We start from the raw sequence: 13033 nt of genomic DNA on the forward strand, positions 1-13033 counted from the left end.
CATCCTTACAACATATATTTTATGGCATTGTAAATCAATTTCCCTTGAATAAACAGCATCTTAAAAAGCATCAACAAAGAATGAAATTAGAACACTTCCTAACACCATACACAAAGATAAATTCAAAAGGGATTACAGATTTAAATGTAAGACCAGAAAGTATAAAACTCTTAGAGGAAAACATGGGCAGAACACTCGATGGCATAAATCAAAGCAAGATCTTCTATGACCCACCTTCTAGTGTAAAGGAAATAGAAACAAAAGTAAAAAAGTGGGACCTAATTAAACTTAAAAACTTTTGCACAGCAAAGAAAATTATAAACAAGGTGAAAAGACAACCCTCAAAATGGGAAAAAATAATAGCAAATGAAACAACTGACAAAGGATTAATTTCCAAAATATACAAGCAGCTCATACAACTCAATATCAGAAAAACAAACAACCCAATAAAAAGTGGGGAAAAGACCTACATGGACATTTCTCCAAAGAAGACACACAGATGGCTAACGAACACATGAAAAGATGCTCAACATTGCTCATTGTTAGAGAAATACAGATCAAAACTACAATGAGGTATGCCTCACATCACACCAGTCAGAATGGCCATAATCAAAAAGTCTACAAACAATAAATCCTGGAGAGGGTGTGGACAAAAGGGAACCCTCTTGCACTGTTGGTGGGAATGTAAGCTGATACAACCACTATAGAAGATGGTATGGAGATTCCCTAAAAATCTAGGAATAAAACCACAATATGATCTAGCAATCCCACTCCTAGACATATACCCTGAGGAAACCAAAATTGAAAAAGACACATGTACCCCAATGTTCATCCCAGCACTATTTACAATAGCTAGGACATGGAAACAACCTAAATGTCCATTGAGATGAATGAATAAAGAAGTTGTGGTACATATACACAATGGAATATTAGCCATAAAAAAGAATGCATTTGAATCAGCTCTAATGGAGTAGATAAACCTAGAGCCTATTATACAAAGTGAAGTAAGTCAGAAAGAGAAAGAGAAATATCACATATTAATGCATGTATATGGAATCTAGAAGGGTGGTATCGATGAATTTATTTGCAAGGCAGCAGTGGAGAAACAGACACAGAGGACAGACTTACAGACACAGGGAGAGGGGAGGAGAGCGTGAGATGTATGGAAAGAGTAACATGGAAACTTACATTACCATATGTGAAATAGATAGCCAATGGGAATTTGCTGTATGGCTCAGGAAACTCAAACAGGGGCTCTGTATCAACCTAGAGGGATGGGATGGGGAGGGAGATGGGAAGGAGGTTCAAGAGGGAGGGGACATATGTATATCTATGGCTGATTCGTGTTGATGTTTGACAGAAAACAACAAAATTCTGTAAAGTAATTATCTTTCAATTAAAAATAAATTTTTAGAAAAAATTTTAAAAGCATCAATTGAAATGTTTGCTTTTTTACTTAAAAATTAATGACTAATTTCAAAAAATAAGTACATATTGTATAAGTAATCTTTAGTTCTTTTCACAACCAAATTTCAAAGAAAGAGTGATAATAATAAGTATTGTTGCTCAGTCACTAACTCCTGTTATGGACTGCAGCACGCCGGCTTCCCTTTACTTCACTGTCTCCTGGAGTTTGCTCAAACTCATGTCCATTGAGTTGCTGATGCCATCTAACTATCTCAACTATCTAACTTCTGTCATGAGCCTTTCACAGGTAAAGAGAACTGTCCCAAACCACAGCCAGTAAGTAAATTTACCTCCTGTTGGGTCTACTGAGAATGGAAGGCCCTGATGATACTTTCTCGTGAACCATTTATTTCTCAGGGTTGTCTGTGTAGCTGCTCATTCTGAGAGATGAGATCACATTCCCGTGGACAAAGAGAAGGCTTGCTTGCTGCTTGCTATGAAAGCAGTGGATTCCCCAATCTCAGTGTTCCACAATTGTGTGGCAGATCCCTGGATGTGTTGTGTCCATCTGTGTCTGCTGTATTCTTCCCACGAGACCTGAGGACCATGCAGAAGTTGGCCAAATGTGCTGAGGTGCCTGCTGCTTGGCTGCAGTGAGTAATTCATTCCTCTGTCTCTGATCCCAGAGACCTGTGTCGGCAGTCAGCACCCATGAAGTACATAATAAGCTAACTTTATAAGTAGAATAAAGTCAAATCCCAAACTTGACAATCCAAAATCATGTGTCCTGTCTCAACACCTTCGCTTGAAAAGCATTTCACTCCAAGAGGGAGGGAATGTATGTTTACATACAGCTGATTCACTTTGTTGTACAGCAGAAACTAACACAGTCATAAAGCAATTATACTCCAATTTTTAAAAAAATTTTGACATAAATGCAGAATTCTTCTCTTGCAAGTAAATGAGTAAAAATCATGTTAAAAAAGAAAAGAAAAATTATCAACATAATTAAAAATTATAAGTTATTAATATAGTTTACTTAAAATTTATCAATGTAATTCATGGATGGCATTTAGAAGCTTGACAATTACATAAAACATATGGAAAAGAGCTTTGCCCCACCCATCCTTACCCCCAGTTCAGTTCTAGCTCCTCAGAGGCAGCCTTCTTTGGAAATCTGTTTGGGAATTATATTCTGTATCTAAATTGCTATCACGTTACGCTGGATTTTTAAAATATGTGAAGTTTCCTATTAATTTGCTACAAAGGAAAATAAGAATATACTTCCCTTATACCACACTCTCTGTACACTTAACATTCCAGCAGAATTCAAAATTTAGTTATGTAAAAATTAACAGTGAAATAATATTCAGTGTTTACATGTTGTGAATATGCAATTAGTGTTCATAGTTAAGGTTAGTTGTTTGCCATAATTACAGCTCTTGGATAGTGTTTGTTTTCCCTAGTGTTAATAACTGTCTTACTTTAATGATCACTTCAGTTTCTATTCCCTACTATTACTTCAAACTCAACAAACTCCTTATCAGAACCAAGTCCTTCTCAATGATTAAACAGACCAGACAGTGGATCTCTTCCTTATTTTTCATGGAAGTCTCTATTTCTTTTCAAGTCAGATATTGAACCTCTGTATTGATACTCTGCTTTTCATATCCTTTCTTTCCTATTTCCTATTTCTCAGTATCTTGATTCTGCTTCTTGGCAGATTTCTCCATTTCATCTTTCGAATATTCCACTAATGATTTTTCCACTTCAGTTTACTATCTGTACTTTCCTATGCTCTGAATGACTTCATTTCTCCTTTCCTGAAAGTCTCCTATTTCATTTCTGTCCAGAAATTTCTTTTCATGGTCTCTTCTGCTTCTGGCATTTTCTCTTGAGTAATTTTTTTTCTCTTTTTGTTTCTTTAATTTTCTTCTTTTTGCTCTTTATTTCCTCTGCATGTTTATTCTGACCTCTGCTTCTTTTTTTAATTACTGTTATTATTATAGGATGTCCTCCAATGTCTGTTTATATTTAAGAATGAGGTAATAAAACTAGTTGGAATTCAATGAGCAGAAGATGATTCATTGAGTTATGGCATGATTCATTCATCACAGGATGGCTGCTCAGATTTTCACTGGTGGTTCCCCAGTTGTCTGTAGACCTTTCCTCTTAGACATTGTACAGAGAACAGGCTATCAGCACTCAGTGTGCAGACCTCACCGTACCCTCATTTTCTTGATGTGATGCTTCTGACAGACCCAGCTGTGCCTGTAGTCCCTACTCCAGAAGCTCTTGGAACAACCTTGTTGGAGTTTTCTGTCCTCCTGCTTTCTGCCCAGATCAGAAGGCATAAAAGTAGATACTAGTCTGAGAAATAAAGTCTTTTATTGAATTTGTTACAATACTTCTTTTGTCATTTATGCTCTGGCTTTTTGGCTGAAAGGCATGTGGGATCTTAGCTCCCCAACCAGAGATTGGACCCACACTCCCTGCTCCAGAAGGTGAATTTTTAACCACTAGACTGCCAGGGAAGTCCCTCAACTCTTTGTTTTTTAATTTCCTTTCTAGTCCCCTCTTTCTGATATCCTAGCTACCTCAAATTTCTAAAAATTTGAGGATATTATTTCTTCCTTTTAGGTTCCCCCATTTTGTCTTAGGTTTTAGCTATCTCTGTGAAGTCAGTTTTCACAAGTGCATTCATTTTCAAGCCTCCTAAAATATCTCGTCATCACTCATCTGCACTTTTATTTCCCATTCCTTTCATCTTCCTGTGTGTTAATGTCATTTCATTCCTTATTCAGTTCATTTCTTTGTTTTAGTGGCTTTAAGGAGGAAGTACAGAGAAATTTTAAGTTCAACAGGTCGAGTTTGCCAGGACATTCTTCTTTCTTTGAACAAGCAAGAAAGCAGATCGCTCATGAAACATCACAGGTGCTCCATTTGTAAATCGAACAAGATTTTTTTTTCCTGAGCACAACTTTTGTTAACAAAGAAACTGCTTGCCATTTGAAATTTCAAAGTCCTGTGAAATTTCCAAAAACAACTGAAAAAAACATGAATTTAGTCTTTGATCATGTGAGCCAGGATAGAGCAAACAAAAACTAGATGCCAAGAGACATCATCTGTTTCATCTGAACTCATACTGAAAGAAGAAAGATGCAATTCTGAATTATTCTATAACTTTTCTCAAAATATTAGAAGAAATGTGGGCAATTTATAATGGATGGCACCATTTTCCAAGGCCATTAAGACTTGATATAAACAAGTAAATAGGCATAATCGTACAGGATACAATAAAACACACACATTGTTATTTCAACAAATCTAGATATTACAATTTTGCAAAATGATTTTCCAAGCTACTTGGTGATATATCCTTGCAATTCAAATTATATCTTCCACAAAGTTTATTTTCAAGTTAACAGGAAAAGAAGTAAATTCGATTTGTTTATCCCTGTTATGGATCCCCTGATAACCATCACAAAGCCACATCACAGAGGAGCCAAGGATCATGATTTCAGGTTAAAACCCTCTGTCACTTAAAATATATGTATTTAATTCATAAGTAAAATATAACTCTTACTAAAAAATTCAAATAATATAAACTTACATATGGGGAAATTTATAGCTCACCTTTATTTCTACCTAAATTCTAAGGTTCTTTTCCATAATTGGTTATTTTTAACAAATTGTGGGTATCCTTCTGAACTTCTTGTATGGAATTAGATATATGTGTATTTTTTTATATTTTATTTACTTTTTTTCAGTTAAGAGAACAATGTTAATTTGTTTTTTGTAACTGGAGGATAATTGCTTTACGGTGTTGTGTTGGTTTCTGCTGTACAACAACACGAGTCAGCCATATGTATACATGCATCCCTTCCCTCTGGAGCCTCCTGCCATTCCCCCACCCCAGCCCTCTAGATCATCACAGTGCATGGAGCTGAGCTCCCTGTGCTATACAGCAGCTTCCCACTAGCTACTTACTTTATCCATGTATATGGTAAGTGTATATATGTCAATACTGCTCTCCCAGTTTGTCCAACTCCCCCCAGATATATGTGTATTTTTACATACACTTTTATGCTTACATATAGAGAATGTTTTAAACAAAAATAAGCATGAAACATTTCTAACCCTAAGGATATTTTGAAGGCATTTTCTTACGAATACATTTAGCTCTAGATCCTGCAGAGTATTTCATGATTTGGGGCTATCATTTTGTTCTGCCTTGTTCTCATTAGCAAATATCCAGGGCTTTTTGTTGCTGTTTCAGTGGTACAGTGTGTATCTTTGTAAATGTGTCTTGTGGTACACATGAACACATAAATAACATAAATTCCTAGAAGCAGCATTGTTGGGTTGAAGGATAAATGTATTTTACATTTTTCTATAACCCAACAAATCATTTTACAAAGTCATCTGGGTATTAGACAAAGGGTATTTACAAAGTCAAAGGGTATTAGACAGCACTAAATATTACATCTCATTAATTTCTGCCAATGTAATTATAAAAAGTTCTCTTATTTCTTATTTGGCATTTTCCCTTACACCAATGTTATAATTCCTGCTTCAACTGTCAAGCATAATTTAGAAAATTCAAGAGGAGAAGAAAAGTCTATTATATTTGTTCATATTTCTGATGACAGTTTCCTTTCTTCTTTCTTGATGCTTCAATGTTTCTTCTCTTATTGGTTCCTTTCTGTTTAGAAAACTTCCTTTAGCTGTACTTTCAGGGGAGGCCTGCCCACCTACCTGCCTGCTAAGTCACTTCAGTCATGTCGTGTCCCACTCTCTTTGCAACACTATGGACTGTGACACATCAGGCTCCTCTGTCCATGGGATTCTCTAGGCCAGAATTCTGGAGTGGGTTGAAGTGCCTTCCTCCAAGGGATCTTCCTAACCCAGAGATCAAACTCGCCTCTCTTACATCTCCAGCATTGGCAGGCGGATTCTTTACCATTAATGCCATGAGGGGAAGAAGGCAATGGCAACCCACTCCAGTACTCTTGCCTGGAAAATCCCATGGACAGAGGAGCCTGGTAGGCTACAGTCCATGGGGTCGTGAAGAGTCAGACACGACTAAGCTATTTCACTTTCACTTTTCACTTTTATGCATTGGAGAAGGAAATGGCAACCCAGTCCAGTATTCTTGGCTGGAGAAACCCAGGGACAGAGGAGCCTGGTGGGGTCGCACAGAGTCGGACATGACTGACATGACTTAGCAGCAGCAGTGCCATGAGGTCTATTTGTGACAAATTCTCTTAATTTTCCTTTATCCAAGAATGTCTCAATTTCCCCTTCATTCCTAAAAGATATTTTCACCAGGTGAAAGTGAAAGTGTTAGTTACTCAGTCGTGTCCAACTCTTTTTGACACCAGGCTCCTCTATCCATGGAATTCTCCAGGCAAGAATACTGGAATGGGCTGCCATTTCCTTCTCCAGGGGATCTTCCCGACCTCAGGATGGAACCCAGCTCTCCCACATTGCAGGCAGACTCTTTACCAACTGAGTCGCCAGGGAAGCCCTTCACCAGGTACAAAGGTCCGTATAGTCAAACTTATGAATTTTCCAGTAGTTATCTATGGGTGTGAGAGTTGGGGCATAGCGAAGACTGAGCACTGAAAAATTCATGCTTTTGAATTGTGGTGCTGAAGAAGACTCTTGAGAGTCCCTTGGCAAACTAGTTAATCCTAAAGAAAATCAACCGTGAATATTCATTGGAAGAACTGATAGTGAAGCTGAAGTTCCAGTACTTTGACCACCTGATGCAAGGAGCTGACTCACTGGAAAAGACCCTGATGAAAGGAAAGACTGAGGGCAGGAGAAGAGGGTGGCAGAGGATGAGATGGTTGGATGGCATCATCAACTCAATGGACAGGAGTTTGAGCACGCTCCAGGAGAAAAGGAAGCCTACTGTGCTGCAGTCCATGGAGTCCTCAAGAGTCAGACACAAGTGAGCAACTAAACAACAAGATTCCAGGGATACCAGTTCCTTTCTTTCAGCACTTGAAAAATGCATGTCTTCTTTTTAGTTTCTATGATTTCTGATCAGAAATTAGCTATCATTTCAATTGTTTTTCCCCTACAGGTAAGGTTTTGTTGCTCTCGATATTATCTGTATTTTTATTTAGTTTTCAGAAGTTTGCGTGTGATGTGATTTGGTATTAATATCTTTGGGATTTAGGCAGTATCTTGAATTTGTAGATCTATGCCTTTTGCAAAATATATACATTTCAGCCATTAATTCCTTTAATATTTTTTGCAGCTCTATACCTTATTCTCTGTCTCCATCTGAGACTCCAATGACACGAATGTTAGATCATTTGTTATACTGCCACAGGTCCCTGAGGCTCTGTCCTCCACTGGCCCCCAGTCTATCGTTCCTGTTGTTTAGAATGTGTAATTTTATTATTCTTAGAGTTCACTAGTTCTTTCCTCTTTTAACATGGAATAAAAAATATGAAAATCATATATATATTGAGATAAAGAATGAGCATGATTTACAAAACAGCTTTGTATAAAAATGTTTTCAAAATCACTAAGGTACTAAGATTAAATTTTCATTCCTGCTATTTCTATTATATATTATTTCATGGAAAAAATAACAACTATCCCTGATATTGGGCAGATGAACTCAAAATCAAATATACCCATTCCTGGTGAGAAGAAAAGTTAAAAAATAGAAAATAGAGAGGTAAAAATCTAAGAAATTAACTTTCAGGCTATAGATCCAATGCCTAGTTTACCTTGATACTTTTAAAATATGTTACTGGTGATACACATATTTTTGAAGCAATTGACTATTGCTATAAATAGAGTATATTGTGTCTTCTGAGAAATATGATATGAATTCTGATCCTAACCTTCTGTTCTTTTCAAAAAAAAATTAACTAAGTCACTAAAACTAATTATGGAAAATCAAGATAAATTAAGAGAAAATTAAGATAAATTAATTTAAGAAAATTGAGGTAAATTAAGATAAAATTAAATAAGACAGTCATTTTATTTTAGAATTTTTTCATATGGAGCACAATTCTTCAGGTAGATTAGTGTAAGTACCTATTTACTGAATTTATACCTATTTGATATTAGGTATAAATAGCAAAGCTGAATTTGAATGAGTTTCAAAGTTCAACTGTCAAGAAATGTTACTATTAATGTTTATATTTTGATATTATTGCTATATTTTGGTATTAGCTTTGAAAGGCTACATGGTCTTCTGAGAAATGTATAGTAAATAACCAAAATGTAAATTAGATCTTTTTCTAAAGATTGACCACAGAAGTTCAAGGACATCTGTAAAAAATACATACACCTGATAAATAATTTATGGGAAATGGATCCCAGAGAAGCAAACCTAAATATTACCTCCTGTATAAATATTTAAAGGAAGTATGCATACATAAAAATGTAATCACAACATATGATTCAAACTACATTCAATTTACATTTAAACCACCCACCAATTTGGCTGAGGTAAGAACCCAGGCCATTTATTTTAAAAAGTGGATTTCCAAGAATCACTCATATAGTTCCTGGATCTGGAATTTGGTGTCTTAAAGTTGATTAAATATATTTGGGAAATGATATATCATAGGAACTTAAGTGGAACAATGAAAGCACTTACTCAGACATTTCAAAACACTCACTAAAAGCTAAAAAACAAACAAACCACTACTCTGTTTCCCTGAAATGCTCACCTTATTGAATAAAGAACATTCCCATTCTTGAAAATTCGTAACAATTTGTTGTCTGTAGTCACTTCATGAAAGTTGGCTCCCTTTTCATTGGCAAAGAACAAATCAGGTTTCCAAATGGAATCCAACATGGAAGGGTCTAGGTCTAAGGAGTCATCAGGGTATTCACTGTATGCAAGACGCGGGTCGTTCCATTTCTGACGAAGAAAAATATTCACTCTGTAATCCTGTGACAAAAGAAAGAAAGAGGGGAAAAGGCCTGTTTTTAAACGCTTTGAATTGTATGTGTTAGTCTTTCGGCTTCTCTGCCGCCGCTACTGCTGCTGTTAAGTCACTTCAGTCGTGTCCAACTCTGTGCGACCCCACAGACGGCCTCCTACCAGGCTCCCCCGTCCCTGGGATTCTCCAGGCAAGAACACTGGAGTGCGTTGCCATTTCCTTCTCCGATGCATGAAAGTGGAAAGTGAAAGTGAAGTCGCTCAGTCGTGTCTGACTCTTAGTGACCTCATGGACTGCAGCCTACCAGACTCCTCCGTCCATGGGATTTTCCAGGCAAGAGTACTCTGAATTATAGCAAAAACTGCTGACATCCTTGTGAGATTTCCATACCCCTCAATCCTCAGTCATTACCACCAACAGTCTCTAGTTCTGAGGCTTTGCCCATGTTTCTACATGCCTCCAAAGAAAAGGCCACAGAAGAGCATACTTTTATCATGCTTATATTTTGCTGTTCCATTCTATTTTTACTTTCTTGAATAAAATACTGAATTGCTATTGGACACTCAGAATAAAATATTTTAGAATCACTTCTTTTAGTAGGTGTCCATTAGCATCCAGAATGCATTTAGTAAAATTTTCTTGAAAGCTGCCTATTCTGTAAAAATAAACATATGTATTGTTTACAATAAAGCCCCATTTTCTCATATTTAATATATCACAAAGGTTCTATGAAACTGGTGAAGTAGTAAAAATAAAAGGTGGTTTTGGAATAATAAAGGAATGTTATTGCCAGTAATACTTTAAGATTTGACTTATGAGATTTTCCAATTAGATCTTTCATAGTTGAAGACAATGGCATCCCACTCCAGTACTTTGCCTGGAAACTCCCATGGATGGAGGAGCCTGGTGGGCTGCAGTCCATGGGGTCGCTAAGAGTCGGGCACGACTGAGAGACTTCCCGTTTCACTTTTCACTTTCATGCATTGGAGAAGGAAATGGCAACCCACTCCAGTGTTCTTGCCTGGAGAATCCCAGGGACGGGGGAGCCTGGTGGCTGCCGTCTGTGGGATCACACAGAGTCGGACACGACTGAAGTGACTTAGCAGCAGCAGCAGTTATTAATGAAAGAAAAGTCAAAGATTCCAATCAATTCTTGCTTATAGGTTCCAGACTAAGGTTCAGTTCAGTTCGGTCCTCAGTTGTGTCTAATTCTTTGCGACCCCATGAACCACAGCACGCCAGGCCTCCCTGTGCATCACCAACTCCTGGGGTTTACCCAGACTCATGTCCATTGAGTCAGTGATGCCATCCAACCATCTTATCCTCTGTCGTCCCCTTCTCCCCTTGCCCTTAATCTTTCCCAGCATCAAGGTCTTTTCCAATGAGTCAGCTCTTCGCATCAGGTGGCCAAAGTATTGGAGTTTCAGCTTCAACATCAGTCCTTCCAATGAATATTCAGGACTGATTTCCTATAGGACTGACTGGTTGGATCTCCTTGCAGTCCAAGGGACTCTCAAAAGTCTTCTCCAACACCACAGTTCAAAAGCATCAATTCTTCGGTGCTCAGCTTTCTCTATAGTCCAACTCTCACTGGAAAAACCATAGCCTTGACTAAGGTACAGAGTGACAAAGATTGACAACCATGTGTTCGTGTTGTATTTGTACACAGTAGGTAAGTACTATCTATGACTATAAAATTTTGAAATGAGCAAATAAACATGCAGACTTAGTACAAGCATAAGTAAAATGAACATTTTTAAGAAAGCTTCATTTCCATGGAAGATAGCTAAGGCTGGAGATATTCAGAGAAACAATATCTGTTTTCATCTATTTTATCATTCTTTTTTTTTTTTTTGAAGCATAAGTTTATTTTTTTTTAAACTTTACAAAATTGTTTTAGTTTTGCCAAATATCAAAATGTATCATTCTTTACATACCAAATTACCAGTCACCAGAATTGAATAACCAAACAATCAGAAAAAATGCTTCCATAATATTAGACCCAAAGATTGCTTATCTTGCAATGAGGTCAAATTCAGAGTTTGAAGTGCATGTTACAAATACATATGTTCCCTTGATCATTATTTTTGCACTGGGACTCTTATATTCTAACTGGAGCTGAGGTTACACACCAGAGAGTACTTTTCTGCTTTCTAGTTGCTCCATGTATCTTCCAAAGTGACAATGGAGCAGAGATCACTTCAACTTTCTACCACAAAACTCACATTGATGTGGAAATCTCACAAGCCACAAGGACGGGTCGTCCTCCCCCAGCATAGGGCTCAGAGCCCAAGAAGTACATTTTCATGGCTGGTGGTCAGGCCCCATATCCCTCGCTGTCCTGTAGTCTGTGCCTCCACCCTAACTACCACCAAACGCATCAGTGATGGGACTAGCATCAGTTTGCCTCCGCCTGGTCTATAGGGAAAGAGTAAAACAAGACAAGTTATGATGATATCTGCCAGGAAAAGTAACTGATTATTCCTTTAAGACTGATTCGTAAGACATTTTTTTTAAAGCTGATGTATTTTTATATTGTAACTAATTTATTGACGGAGTACTCTGCGATGCTAAGAGTACTTCCAAGCTGCAGTGTATGTGATAAGGTGGCGCTAGTGGTAAAGAACCCACCTGCCAATGCAGGAAACTTAAGAGACATAGAGAAGGCCCCTTAAGAGACATGCCCCTGGAGAAGGGCATGGCAACCCACTCTAGTATTCTTTCCTGGAGAATCCCATGGACAGAGGAGGGTCACAAGAAGAGGGTCCATTGTGTTGCAGAGTCAGACATGACTGAAGTGACTTAGCCTGCCCGTATGTGATAAGATTTGATTGACTCTCCTCATCTTTATATGATTGATTTAGTGATCAATTTGATACAAACAATCGCAGATTCTTCCAGAAACACTTTTTGCTCCAAGAATGAGCTGGAAAAAAAGACATCAAGTAGCCTTCAGTTTGTTTGTAAATCACATAAGGAAAACATCGACTGTCATCCGTCAACACAGCCAAATATTTTCCTGAGTCCAGTGTGCTCCTTCTCTGTGAATAACCAGAACTATCTTTGTTTAATAACATGTCTAGGTCTATGGTTTAGAGCCAGAGTCCAAAGCATACCTGAAAAATGACCATTTTCTGAAAACCCAGAAACTTAGGTTTTAACAGTCCACACAGTTTAGGTTTTGACCTGCCTGCAAATGAACGTTGTGATGGGAAGCTTCCCTATCAAACAATCAGCTTCAGCTTTTTGAAAATAGACATTTAAGCCCAACTCCTCAAGCCAATGTATCCCATCTATGCTCAGCAACCTATTATATTCATTATTTTTGAATTCTGAAAGGAAGTGAAAGAGTAGTCTCTCAGTCATGTCCAACTCTTTGCAACCCCATGAACTGTAGCCGGCCAGCTCCTCTTGTCCATGAAATTCTTCAGGCAGGAATACTGGAGTGGATTGTGATTCCCTTCTCCAGAGGATCTTCCCAACCCAGGGATCGAACCCAGGTCTCCCACATTGCAGGTAGGTTCTTTATTGTCTGAGCCACCAGAGAATCCCTTATGAATCCTGATCATATGTGAAAATGTGCAAAGACAGACAAGGGTATAAAATAACAAATGTGTATGCAGCCTATGGAGAAAAAAAAAAAAAAGTTAAATGGATTTACTAAAGTCAGTTTAAAAATCCAGTCATTCCTTGGATATACTTAA

The 13033-nt window shown here is 37.6% G+C and overlaps 1 protein-coding gene across 1 annotated transcript in view; it reads right to left on the minus strand.

Moving 5' to 3' along the window:
• Positions 1 to 9414, minus strand: part of GLRA3 (glycine receptor, alpha 3) — a 95126-nt gene extending 85712 nt beyond the window's left edge. The window contains exon 1 of the mRNA XM_010840261.1: positions 9114 to 9414. Within this exon, the coding sequence (XP_010838563.1) occupies positions 9114 to 9241 (128 nt within the window). The 5' untranslated portion in view covers positions 9242 to 9414. The remainder of the gene's footprint in view (positions 1 to 9113) is intronic.
• Between the last annotated feature and the right edge of the window lie 3619 nt (positions 9415 to 13033).

This window comes from Bison bison, unplaced genomic scaffold, assembly GCF_000754665.1.
Source record: "Bison bison bison isolate TAMUID 2011002044 unplaced genomic scaffold, Bison_UMD1.0 scf7180017864143, whole genome shotgun sequence".
Lineage (NCBI taxonomy): Eukaryota > Metazoa > Chordata > Mammalia > Artiodactyla > Bovidae > Bison > Bison bison.